This window comes from Balaenoptera acutorostrata, chromosome 8 (genome assembly GCF_949987535.1).
Source record: "Balaenoptera acutorostrata chromosome 8, mBalAcu1.1, whole genome shotgun sequence".
In the NCBI taxonomy this organism is placed as follows: domain Eukaryota; kingdom Metazoa; phylum Chordata; class Mammalia; order Artiodactyla; family Balaenopteridae; genus Balaenoptera; species Balaenoptera acutorostrata.
The window spans coordinates 43,391,058-43,415,137 of NC_080071.1; the positions used below are offsets into that span (position 1 = coordinate 43,391,058).

At 33.8% G+C, this 24,080-nt stretch overlaps 1 protein-coding gene across 2 annotated transcripts in view; it reads right to left on the reverse strand.

Annotated features, from left to right (window-relative positions):
- The window catches only part of NCKAP1 (NCK associated protein 1), a 95,741-nt gene that overhangs the window by 67,264 nt on the left and 4,397 nt on the right, over positions 1 to 24,080 (reverse strand). The window contains exons 1-2 of one of the 2 annotated variants that reach the window (XM_007190372.2): positions 13,471 to 13,530; positions 12,312 to 12,422 (exon numbers count right to left, since the gene is read on the reverse strand). In XM_007190372.2, coding sequence (XP_007190434.1) covers positions 12,312 to 12,422; positions 13,471 to 13,500 — 141 coding nt within the window. In that variant the 5' untranslated portion in view covers positions 13,501 to 13,530. Of the gene's footprint in view, positions 1 to 12,311; positions 12,423 to 13,470; positions 13,531 to 24,080 lie in introns of those variants that run through there. The other variant, XM_057551081.1, reaches the window with a different exon arrangement.

Consider the following 24,080-nt stretch of genomic DNA (forward strand, 5'->3'; position numbering starts at 1 on the left):
ATTAAAATAATCTCTATTTCACCACCTGAGCACATTAACTTGCACCAGGAAAAATCTTGGAAGTTTAAGATTTCTGGTCACAAGATGGTTAAATTAATGCAAACTGATGAAACTAATTTTATCATTAGTACTAGAAAAGCACTAAATATATGCCCCAGTATAGTGTGGTCGGTCAGATCTAACATCTTTGTATAAAAGATACCACACTGTGTTAATGAAAATACAATTTACCTCATATAATGGTACCATTTTCCATTATGAATGAAAATGTAAATGAAGCTAGTCCCTTTACACTCAATTTTAATAATATTTTTTAAAAGTCTTTCAAATATGTGATTAGCTTGCTTTCACAACCTGGGTACAGAGAAATAAGTCAGGCTTTTCTTACTGATTAGATATCATAATTGTAATCAATAATTATACTGAGCTAATTAAGTCAAGATGGCCTCAGGTGCTACTGACATGTGCAAGGTAACATGCCAACATTAAACAGTCCTTGCTGGCTATACTTTTTAGTTTTTAAAGTTTTTATTTCTCTTCCTATCAATTATCATTTGCTCCTGATGAGAATACCCTTTAAGGTACAATGCATTGGAAAATATACGTGTTACAATTTTACCTAAGCAAACTCAACAAGCTTGGGCAGAGTGAGAACCAAAAAGCTTATTTCTGAATAAACTTCATTTTTTATAAACTACCATTTCTGGTTGCTCAAAATCATTTGTTTTTTACAGGTCTACTGAGGTATAATTTATATATCATAAAATTCATCCATCATAAGTGAACAATTAAATAATTTTAGTAAATTTACAGAGTTGTGCAACCACCAACCCTACCCAGTTTTAGAACATTTCCATTATCCCAAAAGGTTCCCTTGTGCCTATTTGCAGTTAATCCCATTCTTACCCCCATCCCTAGTAATTACTGATTTGCTTTCTGCCTCGATAAATTTGCTTTTTCCAGACATTCCCTATAAAATGAAATCAAATAATATATAAGCTTTCTACATCTAGCTTCTTTCATTTAGCCTAATGTTTCTGGAGTTCATCCATGCTATAACATGTATTGGTAGCTTGTTTCTTTTAATTGCTAAATAGTACTCCATTAAATGCATATACTACCAATTTACTTTATTCATCAGTTGATGGGCATTTGAATTATTTCCAGTTTTAAGCTACTATGAACAATGAATGCTGCTATAAACATATCTATATGTGGACATGTAATGTACTTTCATTTTTCTTGAGCAGATTCCTACGAGTGGTATTGCTTCCTAGTTCCCAGATGTGATTCAGAGAGGCTTGTGATATGAAAAGTAACCTCTAATAGGAGACAAGTTACTGTAATAATATTATTCATTCATTTAGTTAACAATTATTTAGTTAACAATTATATTATTCATTTAGTCAACAAATACCCCAACCTGATATTATATTGTCAGACACTGCTGGAAGAGCTGGGGATAAAACTATGAATAAAATGATGACACTGCCCCTAAATGAGCATACAATCTAGTGAGGACTGTATATCTAGATATACAGGTAACTCTCACTTTTTTTAGATAAATATCCAGCTTTAGAATCTGGTTACACCACACTAACGTCTAAGTGTAAGGTTCAAAGATGGTGAAAAACTACAATGATTAATTCCCACCTTCCCTTCAAGACAAAGACCCTCACCAATTTGTAATAACATGAAAGAGGTTTATAAAAAAAAAAACAAAAAACCCACACACAAAATAGTATGAGAAAGACAATAACAAGAAAGGTCAGAGCTTCTAAGGGTGGTGAAGATGAGAAACAAGATGGGGAAAATTAGAGGGCCTAAAACTCAGAGAGCACTCAGGGATTATTTTTGTTAATTGATTACATACTGACAAGAGAGTGGTGGCTCATATTAAATTGCCTCCATCAGTAGGCCTGTAAAGAGGAATAAAGTTTATGCTTAAGCTGTCTTGACTCCTTTCTGGCCTTTTTGAACATCTGTTGTTCTTGGGAGATTTGGAGATAAGGTGAAGTGGCATCAATGGAAGAATACTTCCCACTTGATATCTCTAATACCCTCTTAATACCCTACCTTCATCAATTCTTTGAGCTCGGAGGGAGCTCCTATTCATTCACCGTACTATCTTTTTATTGAAACACACCCTCTCGTGTTCGGTTTCCTCTTTTATCCATCTTAAGATTAAATGGCCCATCATTATATTACTCCCTTGTCCCTCTTTCCCTCTATTATAATTACCTGATAAAACCCACAGCAGGAGAAAGCCTATGTCTATGCTGACTCCATCTCAACCTGAATTCACGATCATTAAACGTAACTGAGTAGCAACATTATGCCATTTTCACCATCAATTCACTCTCCCACTCTCCTCAGTGATTATTCCACTCCTCCTCTCTCAGTAATTCCTCTTCAACTTGATTCTCAGCTTAATGCTAGCCTGAGCCCTAGGCTTATATATACAATTGGCTACTCAACATCTCCACTCAGACTTCTAGTAGGCCTCTCAAACTTAACATATCTAATACCAAGCTACTGAGTACTATCCCTTCTATACTCCCACCCCAAACCAGTTCCTCCTGCTTCTTCACTCCAGTAAATCTTGATATTTCCTCAATCCAAAAACCTTGGGGTCTTAAATTTCTCATTGTCTTATATACCCCATACCCAATACATTGGCAAATACCGTAGGCTCTGTCTTCAAAACATCCAGAATCTGAACATTTCTCACCTCTACCACCCTAGACCAAGCGAATATCAGCTCTCCTCTCAATGACTGCAAATTTCCTAACCAGTTTGTTTTTACTCCTGTTCCCCTGCAGACTATTTCTCAACCCAGCAACCACAGTGATCATAGGTATATCATTTCATTGCTCTACCACTCTTATCCAATAACATCTCAACTCAAGAGTAATTAGCCAAAGTCCTTACTATGTCCTAGAAAGCCCTATCTCATCTGTCTACCCCTTCAATCACTGTCCTCATCTCCTACCACTATCTCCCAGCCCCTTTCCCCAATCACTCTGGTCTATTCATAATGGCCTACTTCCTGTTCCATGAACAAGACAGGCATGCTCCCACCTGAGCCTTTGCCACTGCTGCCCCCTCAGCACAGAAGGCTCCTCCCCCAGCTCACCTCACTCCCTCCTATCTTTAAATCTTTTGCTATACTGCCTCCTCCTCAGTAAGGCCTTCCCCAGGTCAAGTAAATTAGCATCTTCCCACTATCACTCTTTGTTCTTTTTAGAACTCAACTCTACGTGGCATTATGTGTTTTTTCGTTTGTTTGTTTGGGGTTTTTTTTGGTCTATCTCTGTCCAGCAGAATGTAAGCTCTACAAAGCCCAGTGACTTGTTTATTTACTGCTGGATTCCCTCTCCCAGAACAGGACTTAGCTAATAGAAGGCACCCAGTAAATGTTTTAAATAAATAAATGAATAATAGAGAGGACTATGAGAACATACACAAGCAGCACTTAACCTAATTTGAAAGAGTTAGAAAAAGCTTCTCTGGAATGGTGACATCTAAGGATAGACCTGAAAGACAAGTAGAAATTATCCTAGTGAAAGAATATGGGAGAGAAAGATCGTTCTAAATAGTAGAAACAGCATAAACAAAAGACCCAGAGGCAAGAGAAAGAATGGCCATTTGTGCCATGAAAGTGTATACTCTCCCAAAATAAAATATTTCTTTAAAAAATAAAACAATTAAATCTATTTCCCCATTTTCTACATTCTATCCTACACCAGACAATGAGGACTAACACAGTATACTATCCTATATGTTCTTGGCCAAAGACCATTACTGTACATATTTAAAACATTTTTAGCCAAGATGAGTGAGTGCTAGGAAGAACAAAAGAAAATAAGTATTTTACAACACCTGTTATTCATTCCCTTATAGTTTCCTTTGCTGTCTTCGATTTTGGATCTTGGCAAATAACTTTTGATTTGACAACAGGTAAAAACGGACTGGCCATGAAAAACAATAATAAGACACCATGTCAAAGGTACTCAAAGGATACCAGGTTAAAAGTGGCTGAAGGCCCCTTCAAAGAAATGACCAAGAAAACAAAACCTGAAGATCAACAGGTGATTAGGTACTGGTAACATCCTTTGCTATTATGAAGGAAATCATAATCACCATTGCAGCCAAAGGGACTGGCTAACAACATTTGGAAGATAGCTGAAAAACTGGCAAGATATAACTTCAGGAAATTTGAAGAAAATGGATAAATGATTGCAAATGGCAGGAATGCATCTCCTTGGGGACTATGCTATGAAACCCCAGTATAATGCTCATTGGCCATTTCATTTGCAGAAAAACTGACAGCATCCTTGAGCTGAAGAAGGTATTACTGCAGTTTAGCATGATTAGAATATAGAGTGGGCAAGATTCACAACATAAGGTGATTTTAAAACAGATGTGTTTTGGGATCATAAGAACCACCCTTGGGAACATGACAAAAGCTGAAAAATACATTCACACAAGAACTCCATACACAATTTCAGGGGATTTCCAAACTCTATGAAACTCAATGTGAAAGTTCAGGTGAAAACCATTACACTCAGGACAATAAAGAGAAATATGTCCCAGGACGAGAGCTATGCAGCAGGCTTATGCAAATTGTCCAGAGGGAAGTTAGAAGACAGAGGGTTATAGGAAAGTGGGCCCCAGGGAAAAAAAAAAGCTTACAGAAAGGTGGTACGATTATTAGACTGGATAAATTTTAGAATTCTATAAAGGCACTTAACTAATTCAAGAAAGTCAATGTATCTATGCAACAAATTTAACTGTGAAATATTCTGGAAGAGAGAATCCATTTCACTTTGATAATAAATATATGACATTATGTATATAAAAATACATATAATGTAAACATATTATATTATTTGAACTTATAAGAAAGTGCAAAGTGTGATAATGGAGTGCAGCAATGCAAACCGAACACTCAGGTCTTTATTAATTTTAATTTTTAGAATCAGCATATAATTCAATCTCAGAACACTTTATGGTTACAGAACCAAAGGAAAGCATTAACAATTTTGACAACATAAAAGTATAAATGACCAAGGGTAAGGGTACAAATATAAAGAACTATACTATTTAAAATTTAAAAAGGAAGTAACCAATGATCCAAAAATGTTAACAAAAAAACTATCAAACATCAGGGAGAGGGGAGAGGGTAAATGAGGGGAGGAAACTTAATGAGCTAAATCTTCATATTTTGTAGCAAAGAATTAATAGATCCTGTCTAGAGTTGGCAAATGAATATATAAAAGAATTAGCATATTCCTTATAATTCTGGAGTTAACCTCCAGATATACTAAAAGCAGAAGTTCCCCCTGAGAAATATGAGCAGGGTGGGAGAGAGTGGGGTAGGATTACATACACTCGCTTTTCATCCTAAATTCTTTTAGACTATTCAATTCACTATCATGTATTCATGTTAGTATGGTAAAAATTAAAAATAAAAATAAAAAGATTTAAACCAGTTTAGGTAGGTCATTAGTGCTGATGCAATTCCCTGCCATCACTTGACCTATTTCAAATACTTTTCAAATATATCAAAGCAAGGCTTAGCTGTTTCTTCTAATGAGGGGTTCATTCTTATATTTACTTTCTTTATTCAAGCCAGAATTAAAGACTATTACATGTAGAAGAGATATTAACTAAATGTTGAAGATATATTTTTAAAAGAATATTGACACAAGTTAGTTCTCACTGTATTGGAATTCTTTGAATTTTGGTAAAGTTTAATTGGTCAAAACCAATATTTCTTTAAGTTGCCATTAGGATACACACACATACTTCTTCACAAAAGTACATCATCAAAATTCTGTTACAGGGCTTTGCTGGTGGTGCAGTGGTTAAGAATCCACCTGCCAGTGCAGGGGACACGGGTTCAAGCCCTGGTCCGGGAAGATCCCACATGCTGCGGAGCAACTAAGCCCACATGCCACAACTACCGAGGCCACGTGCCTAGAGCCCGTGCTCTGCAACAAGAGAAGCCACTGCAATGAGAAGCCCACGCACTGCAATGAAGAGTAGCCCCCACTTGCTGCAACTAGAGAAAGCCCACGCGCAGCAACAAAGACCCAACGCAGCCAAAAATACATAAATAAAATAAAATAAATTTATATAAAAAAAAGTTAAAGGGGTTTCGGAAGGTTCTAGTTTAGGTAACCAAGTGAATGATGATGGCTCAAAACAGAGAACACGGAAGAGAAACAAAATGGAGGATAATCATGTATTCAACACTGGATACAATGTTTGATATTTAGCTTGAGGAGCTGTCCAAAGGGTAACTACAGATAGTACATTACTAGATAGTATAGTATCTAGTATATTACTTAGTTGATAGTATATTACTTGGTTGAAGCCATGGAAGTAAAATGTTTTCATACATATATACTGCAGGGTGTGAAAAAAAAGGTCATTTAGAAATACCCACATTGAAAGAGCTGCTAGAAGAAAGGCCAGTAAAGTAGACCAAAAAGTCAGAGAAGTAATATAAATAACAGCTTCCATTTTTCAAAAGCAATTTGTTACACAAATCTGCTAAGTGCTTTAGGAGATATTAAACTGCTTCTTAAGATTGGAATTATCACCATTTATTTATTTATTTATTATTTTTAATCTATTTTTTAATTAAATTAAATTAATTAATCAATTTATTTAATTTTTGGCTGCGCTGGGTCTTCGTTGCTGCGCGCGGGGGCTACTCTTCGTTGTGGTGCGCAGGCTTCTCATTGCGGTGGCTTCTCTTGTTGTAGAGCACGGGCTCTAGGCACACGGGCTTCAGTAGTTGTGGCATGTGGGCTCAGTAGTTGTGGCTCACAGGCTCTAGAGCGCAAGGTCAGTCATTCTGGCACACGGGCTTAGTTGCTCCGCGGCATGTGGGATCTTCTTGTACCAGGACTCGAACCCGTGTCCCCTGCATTGGCAGGCAGATTCTTAACCACTGTCCACCAGGAAAGTCCCTATCACCACTTTAGAGATAAGAACAAAGAGACCTTAAGATGCTGAATGATCTGCCCAAAATTATTCAGCTAATAAGTGGAAACACCAAAATTCAAATTCTGGTTTGTTGTCCATCATCTTAACTAGTATACTACCATCATAATGGAAGCCATGATAAGACAAGTAATGCCCATTTAGAGACTAGGAACGAGCAAGTTTTCTTACCCTTTCCTTCTAACTCCTGACTAAACCACAGTGCATGTGTCAAGAGCCTCCCCATCCCCATCCCCAATACCACCACCCTACCCCCAGAACACATTTATGTTTTCAGGAAGCTGGGACTCCACTAAAAATAAAAAGTACAGTTATTTTTATAGCTAATAACATAATGAAGTTTTTTTAAAAAGTGTTGGTAAGTTTGAATCCTGACATAGTTCTAAGACAATGTTTGAATAAATGAAAGCTAGCTAAATTAAAGCATATCAGTTAGATTCATTCACTCATCGTTTTTTAGTGCCTCTTATCTGCCAAGCACTAGGGATAAAATGGTGTCTAAAAACAGACTCTAATGCTGTATCTCTGAACAAACCTTACTGCAATGACGACACCTTTAGAGTTGCTTTATTTTGTCTTGCCTTGAGTGACATTTGTAAGCTACTTAAATAAAAAATATAATTTATTACATAGCATCTTGTAATACTGTGCTCCTTGAGAGAGGAAATAAACAATATCTATAACACAAAATATTCCTCTAAGTCTGAAAGCTTAATTTCAAATTATTTCAATAATGGCCTGTATCTAAGTCTAGAATCCCTATATTATTATTGTGCCACTCTACTCACAATGTCTTCATTCTTAGGGTGTTAAGATCTAATTTAACATATACAGGACAGTATATCATTTCCCCCTTAATTTGGGAATCAAGTCCAAAACTTTGTACTAAAATGGACAACAAAGAGGAAAATCCCATAACGACACTTTTGTGCCAGATGCTTTTACTGTTTTAAAAACACAAACTAGCTTTTCGATGTAAATACAACATAGGAAGAAAGGGGAAGGGGGATTAAGTTTCTTAAATTTTAGAAAAAAAAATTTCTTAAGAAAAGTTTTAACATACACCTGAACATTAGCTTTTAGGATTTCTTGGGCAAAACAATTTTTACCTGTTGATAAAATAAGGAGTTTCTACTATTTTCTCCATCCAGGGGAATAACAGATTTCCCTCTATATACTCATAAGAAACCTATGAGAAACAAATCATAAATCCATTTGACAGTTACACTTTCAAAATAATGGAAGATATCATGTTATAGACAAATTAAATAATCTCTCAGCTCAGAAATGCTTTCCTTAATCTAAACTAAATAAGAAAATCTATAAAGTCTATTAAAATATATAGCCTGGCACATATTAGACCCTCAATTAAGTGTCTGTTATAATTATAAAACTGGATGGCTTTTATTCATATGAATTTTACTTAATCAACCTGCTTTGAAGCATATAGGGCATTTAGTTCAACACCATGACCCAGGAAAAAAGCAAAATCACATTCCTTGGTACAGACTCTCCCTAAGTCCAGAATTGGGGGGAAAAGTTTGTAAGTTTATAACTGGTCACAAAGGGGCCTAAGCAAGACAGTAAAAGTGACTCAACAGAGTCCAACATCATCACTTATTGAAGCCATGTTAGGAACCAATTCTGCTATTAGTTGGCACTGCCTTCCTTCATTGTATACTAGATATCTATGTGTTCCCAGCTTCTACTGGATTTAAAAGTATAGGAGCTGGAAGCAGGAGCAGTTACTAAAGAAACAATCAAAAATCAACAATTTTTTGGCTGCAAAATAAGACTGGCTTTTTGGTAAGAATCTATTTTAGAAACTTGAAAGCAAAAATTTTGCTGAATTTTTCACTGAAACAATCTTAATTTTCGTGACTGCCTTTTCTGAAACTGGGGACAAGTGGTGCTTGTATAGCATAAATCAAAACAAAAAAGTGCTAACCAGTAATCTCCTTCATCCCTGAGATAAAGTAAGCATGGTCTGAAGCATGTATTTATACAATGGCCCAAAGAATAAGAAAAGAGTAAGGAATAAGAAAGAAAAAGACCAACTGTGATATCATTGATATCATACCATTTCTTCAGTGTGCTTTAGTAGCCAGAAATCTGCAAGCTCCTATCAATACAAGATGCTACTGTCATTCCCTGCCCTTAAGCTTCTATTAACTATTTCTCTAGAATTAAAAATAACAATAAAACTAAACTCCTCACTTCTCATTTCCTAACCCAAACTGGCTAGGAACTTCTCAAAGGATTTTAGCAGTCCCAAATCAAAACTAAGATCACAAAACTTCACAAATACTCAAAAACTACACAGTACTTCAGCAGGTTAAAAAAAAAAAAAAAAGAATAGCATTACATAGAATAGTTGTAAAGACCATATGACAGAACTCAGACTTTGCAAACAAAACAACCAGAGTACATTCTACAAGTAGTCATAACATTCAACAACGTTGTATAATTGATTTTATAGGTTAAACATAGAATTATCACATGACCCAGCAATTCCACTCCTAGGTATATATCCAAGAGAAATAAAAAACATATGTCCACATAACTTTTACACAAATATTCATAGCAGCATTATTCATAATAGTCAAAAAAGCAGAAACAACTCAAGCATCCATCAACTGATGAATGGATAAATAAAATGTGATATACCCACACAATGGAATATTTTTTGGCAATAAAAAGAAATGAAGTACTGATACAAGCTACAACTTGAATAAACTGAAAACATTACACTAAGTGAAAGAAGCCAGTCAAAAAAGACATGTTATTTGACTCTATATAAAATCTCCAGGATAGGCAGGCATACAGAAAGCAGATTCGTGTTTGCCTAGGGTTGGGGGCGGGGGAGGGTGGATGTTGGCAGGAGTGACTGCTATTGGGTCTGGGCTTTCTTTGGGGGATGATGAAAATGTTCTAAAATTGATTGTGGCATTGGATGCACAACTCTGTGGAGGTACTAAAAACCACTGAATTGTATACTTTAAATGGGTGAACTGCGTGCTATGTAAATCATATTGCAATAAAGCTGTTATTTAAAAAATCAATTTTGTACTGCAAAAGTTGAAAAGGTGGGGCTTCCCTGGTGGCGCAGTGGTTGAGAATCTGCCTGCTAATGCAGGAGACACAGGTTCGAGCCCTGGTCTGGGAGGATCCCACGTGCCGCGGAGCAACTAGGCCCGTGAGCCACAACTACTGAGCCTGCGCATCTGGAGCCTGTGCTCCGCAATAAGAGAGGCCACGACAGTGAAAGGCCTGCGCACCGCGATGAAGAGTGGCCCCCACTTGCCACAACTAGAGAAAGCCCTCGCACAGAAATGAAGACCCAACACAGCCATAAATAAATAAATTAAAAAAAAAAAAAAAAAAAGACAAAAAGAATTAAAAAAAAAAAAAGTTGAAAAGGCAAGTAAAACTATTAAAAAACAAACAAGCAAAAAAAACCCAACAGCATTATTGTAAACAGCTTGCCCAGCAAATCAAGAACAAAGATTCTCCATTTATTCTTTAACAAAAAATTTTACTGTTATGAAACAGTGAATATATATTTAATCAGATCTTGCTAATTTTCTAAGAAAATGCTCATTCTCACACAGAAATTTATATATATATGTATACAAATTAAACTGAAAAGATTCTCTGAAGAGCTCATATCACAGAGATTTTGAGCCATGAGAAAGAGAAGTGTACACAAAATTAAATGTAAGACAGATTTTATTATAAAATCTCTTTAATTTAGAGTGAGTATATAATCTCTCAGATGAGTTAGCTAATTAATGTCAATAACTAAAAAAAGAGTTCTCCACACAAATAACAGTGTTCTTAAGGATGTGTGCTTTGAATCACTCACTTGTAATCAGGAACTAATTGTGATACCTTAATATACCAATGATAAAACACAATCTTCTGTGAAACAAAGAAAGACTTCTATTAACCCATACTCACAAAAAACATAAAAACTTTAAAATTAATTCTTTAAAAAGCACTTTATCAGATGTATTTTGTTAATTCTGACTGGTATTTTTCCTCTACATTAAAATATTTTTAAGTGAAAGATGAATCAACAGGCTAATACAAATCTTCAATGAACATACATGATTTGAGGAAACCAAAAGATGACAAAATATTTCTTAAGCAGAGCTTCTTAAAAGTAGGGAAATCACATGTAAGAGGAAATTTCTAGACTAAGTTTGTACATTAAGAAAAAGAGATAGCAAGAATTATAACATAAGACCATCAAAGAAAAAAATAAAGAAAAAGAGAAGACATGCAGAAAGATTCCAAGTCAACAAAATTTAAATGAAAAGGCCACAGCAAGGTGAAAAATAACCTCGATTTCCTAAAATTAGTTATTCATAGCAGTTATTATAAGTAATTACCAAAAGATATGTGAACATATTGGGAAGACTCTAAATATTTCAATAGAGTACTATGAAAAATTTTCCCATCTGAGAAAAGTAATATGGGATAATAAAGATCCTTAACACCATCAGCTTGTTATATTATTTTTCAAAAATGTTTTTCTCAATTATAGAAAAAACTAGAGAAACAAATACATTTTAAAGCTAAACACAGCTAATTACTAAAAACAATACAAGCCCTATGAAGACATTTTCTAACTTCAAGACAAAGTTAAGTCTATGACTATAAGAAAAAACTCCCCAACTAGTCATGCAAATATTTGAAATACACATGTATCTATTACCTTACTCTTTGTTGCAATTTGAAAGGTAATAAGTGTATATAAGAAATTAAGGGCTTCCCTGGTGGCACAGTGGTTGAGAATCTGCCTGCCAATGCAGGGAACATGGGTTCGAGCCCTGGTCTGGGAAGATCCCACATGCCACGGAGCAACTGGGCCCGTGAGCCACAACTACTTAGCCTGCGCGCCTGGAGCCTGTGCTCCGCAACAAGAGAGGCCACGATAATAAGAGGCCCGCGCACCGCGATGAAGAGTGGCCCCCACTTGCCGCAACTGGAGAAAGCCCTCGCCCAGAAACGAAGACCCAACACAGTCAAAAATCAATAAATTTAAAAAAAAAAAAAAAAAAAAAAAAAGAAATTAAGATCATATGTTTTCTATAATAAAATGGCAATGTAGCTCAGTCATTTTTTTTCCAGTTTCAGAGATAAGAATATTATCTCTAAAAGCCCTTAATCAATGTATGCAATTTGTATGTCTAAATATAAAGAAGTAGATAAATAACAGCTACTTCAAGCATTATACTGACCACTACAGATGGCTAAAATCAAGTAATATAAAAATTTAAATGACTTACATTGTTGTTGCGGGTTTCTACAGCTGGGAATTTTCTGACTATGAATTTCACAGCAGATTCCAGGTTTTTGTCAATAAGGTAGGATGGTTTTGCCTTGGGGTCTCCACAAGCCTATAAAACAACAGTAATAAAAGTGAAATGCATCCTTCTTCTAAAACCAAGGAATAATAGCAAATCTGTAATCAGAAATTAAGGAGATATTTGTTTTTGGTGAGCAGGTGACAAAATGAATAGGCAAAGTGCAGGGACTGTCACAGCTGAAATATGCAATGGGAGACAGTACAGAGATGTTCTTCTACTGAAAAAAATGCATGGAAAGTTTCAAAGCAGTTAGCGCAGAACAGCAGTGAAGGAAAAAGCTCAAACCTAAAAAAAAAGAAAAAGAAAAAAAAATTCTTGGTTTGAGGTAGGATTGTATTCATTTGAAGCTATTAAAATATTACAAAATTAAATATTCAGTAGAGTACTGGAAATGTTTCTTTCTACGTGTTATATAATAAAAACTTATGTTTAAATGTCTCTTCCAAAATGTTTTCCTCATTCACTTTAAACATTTTAATACAAGAGCCCTAGTTCAAAAGAAGTGGAAGCTGCTAAAATTGTCTTTACAGCACTAAAGCTGTGTTGCCTGTTCCTCCGAACATCTGAGTTACATTGTTTTCCATCATACCAGCAGCACTTCAAACAATGAAATCTACATCTATTCTATATCTCTTAAGCACAGAACAAATGGAAATGTTTACATTTTGACCACATCAGCAGTACAGCATTCTCTCTAGTGAACTGTAAAGCATTGTACAAATGTAAGGTATTATTATTAGAAAGAACTTTTTATCTGAACTATTAGCAATACAGAATAATCTTCAATACTGTTCAGTTTCATTCTGTGACATTTAATTAACTGCTTTCTAGTGAGATGCTATTTCTTAGGGAATTACTAAAATTATAACATTCTTACTTAACTTCTTTTTATTGCATTTTAAAGAGGATGTGTCCTTTGAAAAGTTAACTATTGTGTGAAGAAATACAGTTTTGCAATTTAATGTTTTTTATCATTTACTATGGCTATGTTGTGGATTGCAGAAAGAGAAGTTATGAAACATGAAACTGGTCTGAAAGCGGGCAAGCGGGCAGAGGGAAGGTGAAAAGCTTTGCAAACCTTCCAAACTTGTCCTTGCTGGGGAAGCATTGTAATAAAAAGAGAGAAAATTACTTGTAAACAATGATTGTCAAACTATGACATACGTTTCAGTAGAGAACTTATGCACTGCAGACTATGAATAACAAAACAAGATGAGAACTATATGGTGCTATAATTTTAAAGGTATTTTAAGTAGCAAGTTTTAGTATACAATAGATTTATAAAGTTTATATTATTTATATATATTTAAATACTACTGTGTAGGTGTACAACCATGTCAGTTTCTTGGTGCTCTTTCTAAATCAACTTAAAATAATACTAGAAGGAAAAATAAAGACTACATGCAACTATAAAAACAGGAGCAAAACCATCAGTGAAATTTTACATACCTTAAAAAGAAACGGTAGCCAAGAATAAAAATAAATCGTTATTGGATGACTTTTGCACTTCAGCTCAAATTAAAACTATTTTTCTAATATCAACTAACTCCTTTCCAAGCCAAAGTATAAAAATCAATGCAAACATTCCTATATTTTCCAAATGGAAATAGGAATGCAATAAGAATTATCTTAATTCTCAAACATAATTAGATAAGAAATTTAGAACTTTGTAATCCTTCACCACACCGATAAAAGGCTATTTTGTAAATTCCATTTCAACATCATAAATATTAAAATATATCTGACTTTTCCTCAGAGTAGACTATCATTTGCTTAAAATATTATTTCTCATAAATTAATCTTCCAATTAATCTACTTCCCCAAAAATATTATACTATAAAATAAGAATAACTAAGAACCACATAACTAAGAATTTGTCCCAATAGAAATAGTTACATATTAGCATTTCCTTATATCAATGATAAAATGAAAAGCAAGTTTCATAAACATGCCTGAGGCAGTGCAGAATCCCAAAGTGATTCCAAATTCTTTTTAAATGATACGTATTGTCTTTCATACTCTAATTACTTAAAAATTCAGTTATCCATCCTAACAATATTAGTGCAATCAACAAATGAAAATATGATAGACTATCATACCCATTTCCAATGATCACAAATTTTATTATTTAAGAATTTAATCAAGTAATTAAACATATATCTATATATGAATGGCTCTTATTACACTGAAAACATAAAGAATGGAATTTCATTTCAGTGGAAAAATAAATGGTTATATTGTCTTTCCTTGGAATTAATTTATCTTTTTCCACACTACTCAGTGGGCCATATCTAAACAAACTACACTGGGAGGCAGTATGCCATAAAGATTAAGAATACAGACTCTGGAATAAGACTGGCTGAATTTCAATTTTCATCACTTACTATCCATCGAACCTTGACTATATTACGTAACATCTCCTAATCTCAGTTTCTTCACGTGTAAATGGGGAAATCAGTACTTACCTCATAGAGTAATTATGAGGATTAGAAGAGAGATAGATAAGCCATGTACAGTATTTAGCAAAAGGACTGGCACATAGTGCTCTAAAAATGTTAACTGTTGTGAACAATAGCTATAATTATAATTACCTAAAAGTCTCATATGAATAGTAACCACAGAATAGTCTTTATCAGAGTATACAGAACTAGTAATAATGACTACAACTCCTTCCCCCAATCACTTATTTCTTTAATTACTCCAAGTCTAGACATACCAAATTTGTTTTACTTATAGAAAAAGATTAGCCTAGTAGTTAAAAACATGGATATAGGCTGTCCATGTTCAAATCCTGGCTCCTAACTGTAACATAACCAAGTGATTTTCTGTGCCTCAGGTTCTTCATCTGTTAATTAGGTGATAATAATTACAATGTACCCAAAAAGGTTTTCAGCCCATTACATGAGTGTCTGTATGTGTGTACATGAGCAGAATTCTTAAAGGTATCTGGTATACCACAAGCATTCAAAAAATGCCAATAAAAAATATAAGGTTAATAGACACTATACAGAAGTGTGAAGAAGTTATGAAACGTCTTTTTTATAGGTTTTATTTTTTCTGAAATCAACCTACTTGATTTATTTACTTAACACCAATACAGACACTTGCAAATACTCAGGCCAAGAAAAAAAAAAAAAGTGCAAGAAAAAAGTAAAACCTAACTAAAAGTACTTAGGTAATAATAGTATCCTCAGTTTTTGGGTTAGAGTACTGAGGCTTAGGTTAAGCAACTTGCCTAAGGTCATCTAGGTAAGTACATCTTGGCAAAGAGCCATACTGAATAATTCAGTTAAGAAGAATGTCCTACTATACTGAAAGAGTACAGCAAAATTCCAACTAACCAGATGTCTCATTTTATAAAGATTAATCTTCTTTCCCACTCTAACTCAAAAATTTCATTTTGATGACATTGAGGACAAAGAAATCATAAGATAACAACATATTTTAAGAACACAGCCTGCAGTTGATACACCTAAAACCCTATCCTACTGCAGTAACAATATTACACAAAATTAATCTTTCATTCTTAAAAGTATCGCCCTTTGAAATACCACATTTAAGAAAATGATATAGACTACTATATTTAGTTATCAATACATTTTAGACTAATACATTCCAGAAATGCTACCAAAAAGATTGAATCAAAAGGTTTAACAAATTACCAATTCAATTAAATAAAACTCTTCAGTACTTCTAACCTGCAAACCGCCACCCCCGCCCCCGAAAAAAAGAAAAGGTGAGTAGAGGGCAAAACTGTGTCTAAACCCCTGAATCTTAAAAGCCCTACAATAAAAGGTTTTTTGCATAATTGGCTAAAAGGGCTATTTCACCAGACAAAAAGGAAACTATATCTGAACTACAGAATTTTTTTAAAAAGCACCACACTAAAACCTTATGTTTTACTTTATCTTGACTCAGCATGATTTCATAATGCGTAAAACACTATAATTTAAAATCCCAGAAGATCTAAGCAAATTTAAATATATATATACTTAAATTTCCAGTTTTCAGAATTGGAACTTTATTTCCCATGAATATTCTAATTATCTTAAAATTCAACAAAGTTAAGACTACTGTGGCAGATAAAATTACACAAGTGTTAAAGGAAATACTGTTAAACATAATAATTAACAACTCTTGTCTCTAAGTGGATCACAGCCCATATGACCTTAGGCAAGTTGCTTAACCTAAGCCTCAGTACTCTAACCCATAAACTGAGGATACTATTATTACCTACTTCATAGGGTAGATTGTTCAGATTTTTAAAAGACAAAATGCACATAAAGTGCTTATTTCAGGTGCCTGGCACACAAGTACTTATAAGTTTTAAACAATTACCTTCTATTTTTTTAAATAAAACTTTTCAAAACACCTGGATATCTATAGTGAGTTCCCAATTATCAAAATAAGATTTTCCATTTAACCAATTCAATGTCAGTATTGTCAATTCAGTATTTCCTAATTCGTTTTTTCACAAAACACAAATATAACGTTTTTACCCAAAATAAAGAACAAAGATGTTTCAGAAAACCACATAATAATTTATTCAGGGCACAAAATAAACATCTTTGATTAGAAACCTCAAAATCAGATTTCATGTAATTTTAAATATGACTTTAAAACAAATCTTTCTGCCAATCTACCACCAAAATTCCTTCCCAAGGCCTTTCCTCAGTTGTCACAATATAGATTACGTACCACAGCTTAACTTCATATGGTTAATGTTACGTATTTTTTCAAAAACTGCCTTACCACAATGTTAAAAAAATATATAGATAGAAATAGTCCTCTCTCTATTCATAAGAGATTAAGCAACAATCATGAAAAAGGAAAACAATAAAGACACAAGAGTAGAGAGTAAAAGGAACATTTACTGGGCAGCTGTTGCGTGCAAAACACCTTTGTTTAGAAATTATCTAAACCATCACTCAACAGAGAAGAAAGGAGCATCCGAAATTCAGTGACTTGCTCAGGGTTTTACAGTTACTAACTTTGAGTACCCAAAGATCCCAAAACACTAAAAACACTTATTTAAAAACATATGCTCGGGCTTCCCTGGTGGCGCAGTGGTTGAGAATCTGCCTGCCAATGCAGGGGACACGGGTTCGAGCCCTGGTCTGGGAAGATCCCACATGCCACGGAGCAACTAGGCCCGTGAGCGACAACTACTGAGCCCGCGCGTCTGGAGCTTGTGCTCCGCAACAAGAGAGGCCGCGACAGTGAGAGGCCCGCGCACCGCGATGAAGAGTGGCCCCCACTTGCCACAACTTGAGAAAGCCCATGCACAGAAACGAAGACCCAACACAGCCAAAAATAAATAAATAAATAATTTTAAAAAAATAAATAAATAAATAAATAAAAAATAAAAACATATGCTCCAACTTCCCTGGTGGCGCAGTGGTTAAGAATCCGCCTGCCAATGCAGGGGACACGGGTTCAAACCCTGGTCCGGGAAGATCCCACATGCCGCAGAGCAACTAAGCCCGTGCGCAACAACTACTGAGCCCGTGCACCACAACTACTGAAGCCGCACACCTAGAGCCCATGCTCCGCAACAAGAGAAGCCACCACAATGAGAAGCCCATGCACCGCAACGAAGAGCAGTCCCTGCTCGCCGCAACTAGAGAAAGCCCACGCACAGCAACGAAGACCCAACATGGCCAAAGATATAAATAAATAAAATTTTCAAGAAATAAAAATAAAAACATATGCTCCCAGCTCAATATCAAAAAAACAAACCCCAATCAAAAAATGGGCAGGAGATCGAAATAGACATTTCTCCAAAGAAGACATACAGATGGCCAAAAAGCACCCGAAAAGATGCTCAACATCACTAATTATTAGAGAAACGCAAATCAAAACTACAATGAGGTATCACCTCACACCGGTCAGAATGGCCACCATCAAAAAATCTACAAACAATAAATGCTGGAGAGGGTGTGGAAAAAAGGGAACCCTCCTACACTGTTGGTGGGAATGTCAATTGGTACAGCCACTATGGAGAACAGTATGCAGGTTCCTTAAAAAACTAAAAACAGAGCTACCATATGATCTAGCAATCCCACTCCTGCGCATATATCCGGAGAAAACCATAATTCAAAAAGATACATGTACCTCAATGTTCACTGCAGCACTACTCACAATAGCCAAGGCATGGAAGCAACCTAAATGTCCATCAACAGTGGAATGGATAAAGAAGAAGTGGTACATATATATGATGGAATATTACTCAGTCATAAAAAAGAACAAAATAATGCCATTTGCAGCGACATGGATGGACCTAGAGACTGTCATACTGAGTGAAGTAAGACAAAGATATGATATCATATCATATGATATCAAATATCGTATATCACTTATATGTGGAATCTAAAAAAATGGTACAAATGAACCTATTTACAAAACAGAAATAAAGTCACAGATGTAGAAAACAAACTTATGGTTACCAAGGGGGAAGGGAGGGAGGGATAAATTGGGAGACTGGGATTGACATATATACACTACTATATATAAAATAAATAACTAAAAAGAACCTACTGTATAGCACAGGGAACTTTACTCAATACTCTGCAATAACCTATATGGGAAAAGAATCTAAAAAAGAGTGGATATATGTGTATGTAAAACTGATTCACTTTGCTGTACAGCAGAAACTAACACAATATTGTAAATCAACTATACTCCAATAAAATTAATTAAAAATACATAAGTAAATTTAAAAAATAAAAATATATGCTCCCAAAAATGTATATAAAAATAGTTCCATTCTTTCAATACCTCAGCTGCTCAAAACTTTTATTGGAGTAATCACTATTAAAGGAAAATTCCGATTATTTCGGTAAGTTTTATTTTTTAATTTCTAGTCTAACTCAGCAATAAAACACATTCCTTTGCCAAAATACTATAGAACAAAACGATTTCTTTTAATACAATAACTTAATTGAAAAGACCATGAACAAAATCCCAGGGATCAGAGTGAGAATGCTATTTTTGAGAGCACAGGAAAGAAATCAACCTCATCTGAATATCAGGAAAGAGGAGAAAAATACAAAATGTGACCAATTTATGCTAGAAAGAGGAATTTAACTTTTACTCAATAAACAAGAAATAATAAACCTGTTTTAAAGCAGGTTTTGCAAAACTGAAGGCATAAAGGGACAAAGATTCTCCCTTGAGTCTTCAGCAAATTGAAATTAATGCCTAGAGGAAAAATGGACATCACCCAATAAGATTATGGACCGTAAAAGGAACTTGCGTATAATTCTTTTATTTTCTAATTTTAAAAATAATGAAATACAGTGTGAAATTTTCCAGTAAGTACTGGAAAATCTATCAAGACCAAAACAAGCTTCAAATTCTATTATTACTGATTAATTTTCCATTTTTTCCCCTCATTCGTATCACCTATGCTTTGGCCAACCAATCTGCTTTCAGTTTCTCCCTTGAGCTGGGGTAGGTGGAAAAAAAAAAGGAAGGAAAAAAAAGTAACCCACTTCTACAGTTTGGATTAAGAAGCTTGATAGGAAAGTATACTGAAATTATTAGAAATGCTTTAAAATTAATGTAATTTTATACATTATCTCTTAATTAGAGTCAACAGTAGCAGATTTAAAGGTATATAAATTATGATTACTGTTTCCTAAGCACAGGTTCTGGGAAAACCATAAACTTAAGAAATATTTCAATGCATTATATATTTCAAAATTCATTGTTAAAAATTTTAATGACTCAAGTAAAAGTTACTAATTACCATTCAATTCTCAAGAAGATGTCTATGCCCTTGTTGTTCTCATTTTTCAGCTTCTCATATACAGAAACATTTCAGTTTATAAAACAAAGGCATTCTGTTACAGTTTTTTTAAAGTGTTATATGTGGTCACATTTTTACTACTCTAAAGAAGTTCTTTAAAGGACTGCTGAGAAACATACTTTTGAAGTACAAATAGTTATTTTGTATTAGCAGTAAGTAGATATCAAACTATAATATCAGACAGTAAAAAGGAATAATTAAGAAATGTTTCCTAAAGGTGGTCTTGAGCTGGATTAATAGGAAAAAATGAACACTTAGTAAATGTCCACTATGTTTCAAGCCCCAGAAATAGAACTAATAGCTAACATTTATTCACTTCTTACTCTTGTGCCAGGCACTACAACTAGCACTTTATGTGAATTAACTCATTTAATTGTCAACCTTATAAGGCTAATTAAAGAGTATTCCACAAATGTGGGAAAACTGGAATATCTATCTAAGATTGCAAGAATTAGAATCAATAAGACTAATACGGCTTAGAAAACCAAAAAATATAACTTGAAGCATAAGAGAAGCTGAGAGCAAATAAGTACCCTATAGATGGTTTTGCTAGTATAGGGTCTACGTGCAGCTTAGCATTACAGAAATTTAGTTATCCCCAAAAAACAAAATTAAATCATTATAGCGAACGATTATCAGAAAAAGAAATCAGAAGTATTAAGAAGTTACACTTTACTTATTTTAGTAGTTCTTAACATCAGAACCACTTCAGGGGCTTTTTCTTATTCAGTAGGTTTGGGTCATGACCCAGATGTATGTATTTTTAAAAACCTTCTAAAATGATTATATTGTGTATCCCTGACTAAGAACCACTGGTCCCCTCAATTTCTAAATAAAGAAACCCTAATTCAGAAAGACTAAACAACTTGTCCAAAGTAAAAAAAAAAAAAGGATCAGAGCTTTACCTAGAATCTAGCCCTCTCAACCCACAAAATATGCTACAAGTATGAGAAAATAACAGAGAAGTTTAGAGGCTATATGCCAGCAAGAAGGACATTAGATATTACCAGGGAATTTTATAACTTTATATTTTGTATCTTTATATACTCCACTGAAAAAATGTCTGAAATCTTGAATAATGACTGGCTGGCTACTCCTTGTCACTGCCCAGCTAAAGTTCCTATTCATACTTCAAAACCAAGCACAAAAGTCACTAACTCTTGTTCCCATCTCTCCCAGACAGGAATCTTTAATTCCCTTCTCAAGACACCCACAACCACACTTAAACACTGCATTTTAGTTAGTTATCTATACATCTCTCTCACCCACTACAATATGAATTTCTTGGCCTTGGAAACTGTATCTTAATGTATCTGTTTCCCCAGTGTCCAGGAAGACATTCAATAAATGAAGAGTAAATGAATGAATGAAAAGGAAACTCTCAGTTTTTGGTACTAACTAAAAGAATAGTTCATGTGACTTATAAAATAGTTTTAAAGACACAGGTTCATTACTGTCAAGTACCTAAAATAATCAACTATGCAATAAGAAAGTATTTTCCAGTACAGGCTCTTTTACTTAAAACAAGAGATTCCTTTGAAACCTTTAACCCATTATACATTTCAAAATTCATTATTAAAAATGTTAAAGATTCAAATAAAAGTTACTAATTACCATTCAATTCTCAAGAAGATGTTTATGTCGCTGCAAATGGAGTTGAACAACATAGACAAACTAACAATTCAAGAGCTTATTAAGTTTAACTTATTTAAGTAAAACATTTCAGTACAATAGTATGTGACAAAATGATTAAGGAGGAGATTCTCTCATCACTGTCAGATTAAGTAAATCAAAATCTAATAATTACAGTACTGCAAACTCCTAATAGGATCAAAATTAAGAAGATTTTACTACATTTACTAATAAAGACAATATTAAAAACAGTCAACAGAAAAACATGCCTTGGGAATAGAAAAGAATATTGCTATTTTTGTAAACTCCAAGACAGAAAGAAACACACTTACTGGTTACACTTTCTTAATTGCATTTCTTATAATTCATGCAGGGTTTTTCAATGAAAAAAGTGTTACCATTTGACTTCAGGAATCAAAATGTAAAATGAAAAAAGTATATTTAAAATCTCAAAATTAAAGATAGAATATCTTCAGTGAGGAAATGATTGTATGCGTCCTTAAAATTAAGGAAGATAAATGCTATTTCACTGTTTCTTTGAGTTTACACCCTCCTTCCTGCTTTTTATATATTCTACCCCCAGTTTAAAGCAAAATTTCCTGTTAGTTTTCTTAGTATTACTTGTATGGTCAGTTCTTTCAGTTTGTATATTTTAATATGTCATGAACTAAATATTAGAAATAATCACAAAGGAAAAATGCATATAATATGAAAAGTAAATACAAAATACATGTCCTCAAAAATGCTAATAAACTGAATTTTAAATTTCCTAATTCTAAACTATTTCTCATTTTAATACATTACGAAGCTAAACAGAAGTCTTTAATAATCACTGGTATACTGATAATTATGATCTCAATGATCTTTTCATAACAAATCCGTACAAAGTTCATACAAAAGTAGTCTAAGAGGAAAATTATTTCTGTAATATAACTGCATATTTCTTTAAGGTTACTGTGTGTTAAAAATCTAATTATATCTACCATGAAAATTTCACTAATGACTATAAATCTAATGGCAAAAATAAATTAAGAGCTCAGACTTAGGGGTTAAGAAAGAAAGGTGCCAATCCAAATTCTTATTTTTTAAGAGTAAAGGTTGGGCAAATTTAATTCTCTAAATTCAATTGCTTTATCTATAGAATAGGTACCTACATCACAGATCTATGAAGAAATAAAAAAAAATTTTTTTAATTTAGCATATAATAGAGTCTCAATAAATAGCAGCTAGCATTACTTTTATTACACATTATTTTTGTTGAACAATAAAGAGATAAAACTATTTAGTTCTAACATATAAAATGTACGTCTACTGAACGTGATCTGAAATTATTGTTAGAATTTTACTTAACAGTAACACTGCTAGTAAATTATCAAAGAATACAAATTAAATTTTTAATCATCCTAGCCAGTTAAGGACAAGAATTTTCAACACTGACACACTTTCTCATCTGGCTCCCCTCATTTTTAACATATTGGATGTAGCTAGCTAAATATGTCCATCCCTGTAATTTTCTTAAAATATAAGTATACAAGCAATAGATTAAGAACCCTAATTTCATTGATATATAAAACTGTACCATGCTACTTTTTCAATTTTATTTTTGGAAAGAACTTAATTTAATCATAATACAAAATATGCACGCACATATGTCAGCATTTGTACAGAAAATTGTTTAACTATATACAGCTTATTTTTAAAAGTGGGAGATGAGCAGGCAGAGAATTTCTGAAGTCATGTTTGAGTTTTTGATAATAAACATGTATTCCTTTTATAATCATTAAAAAAATTAATATTTAAGTCATCTAACAATTCCACAAAGGAAACACAAGATGGGTAATCTACCACTGCCACTTAAAAAAATAAAAATAATTATTTTTCCCATGCAATTTTTCAGTGACCTTAATCTCCTCAGCCTACCATCCAGCATAACAAGAAACAGAATTATCAAATCTTCATTTTTACAGGCAGCTTCCTTTAAAGTTACAAACAGATATAGTAGGATTTGTTTATGTAAATATATATATTATTTAAATACAGATTTATAAAGAGACTGTTTTCTTCTTAACACGTTTAAGGATCTTGATAATGAAATCTCCCTAGGGAAAAAAAACCTTATGCATACTAACAATGTTTATTAGTCTACAACTTGCCAGAATCCCAATCTTTGGAACATGCTTCTGCTCCTGATCAACCAACACAGAAAATAAGGCCCTAAATGAAGAGAAACGTAACACTGAAAGGGA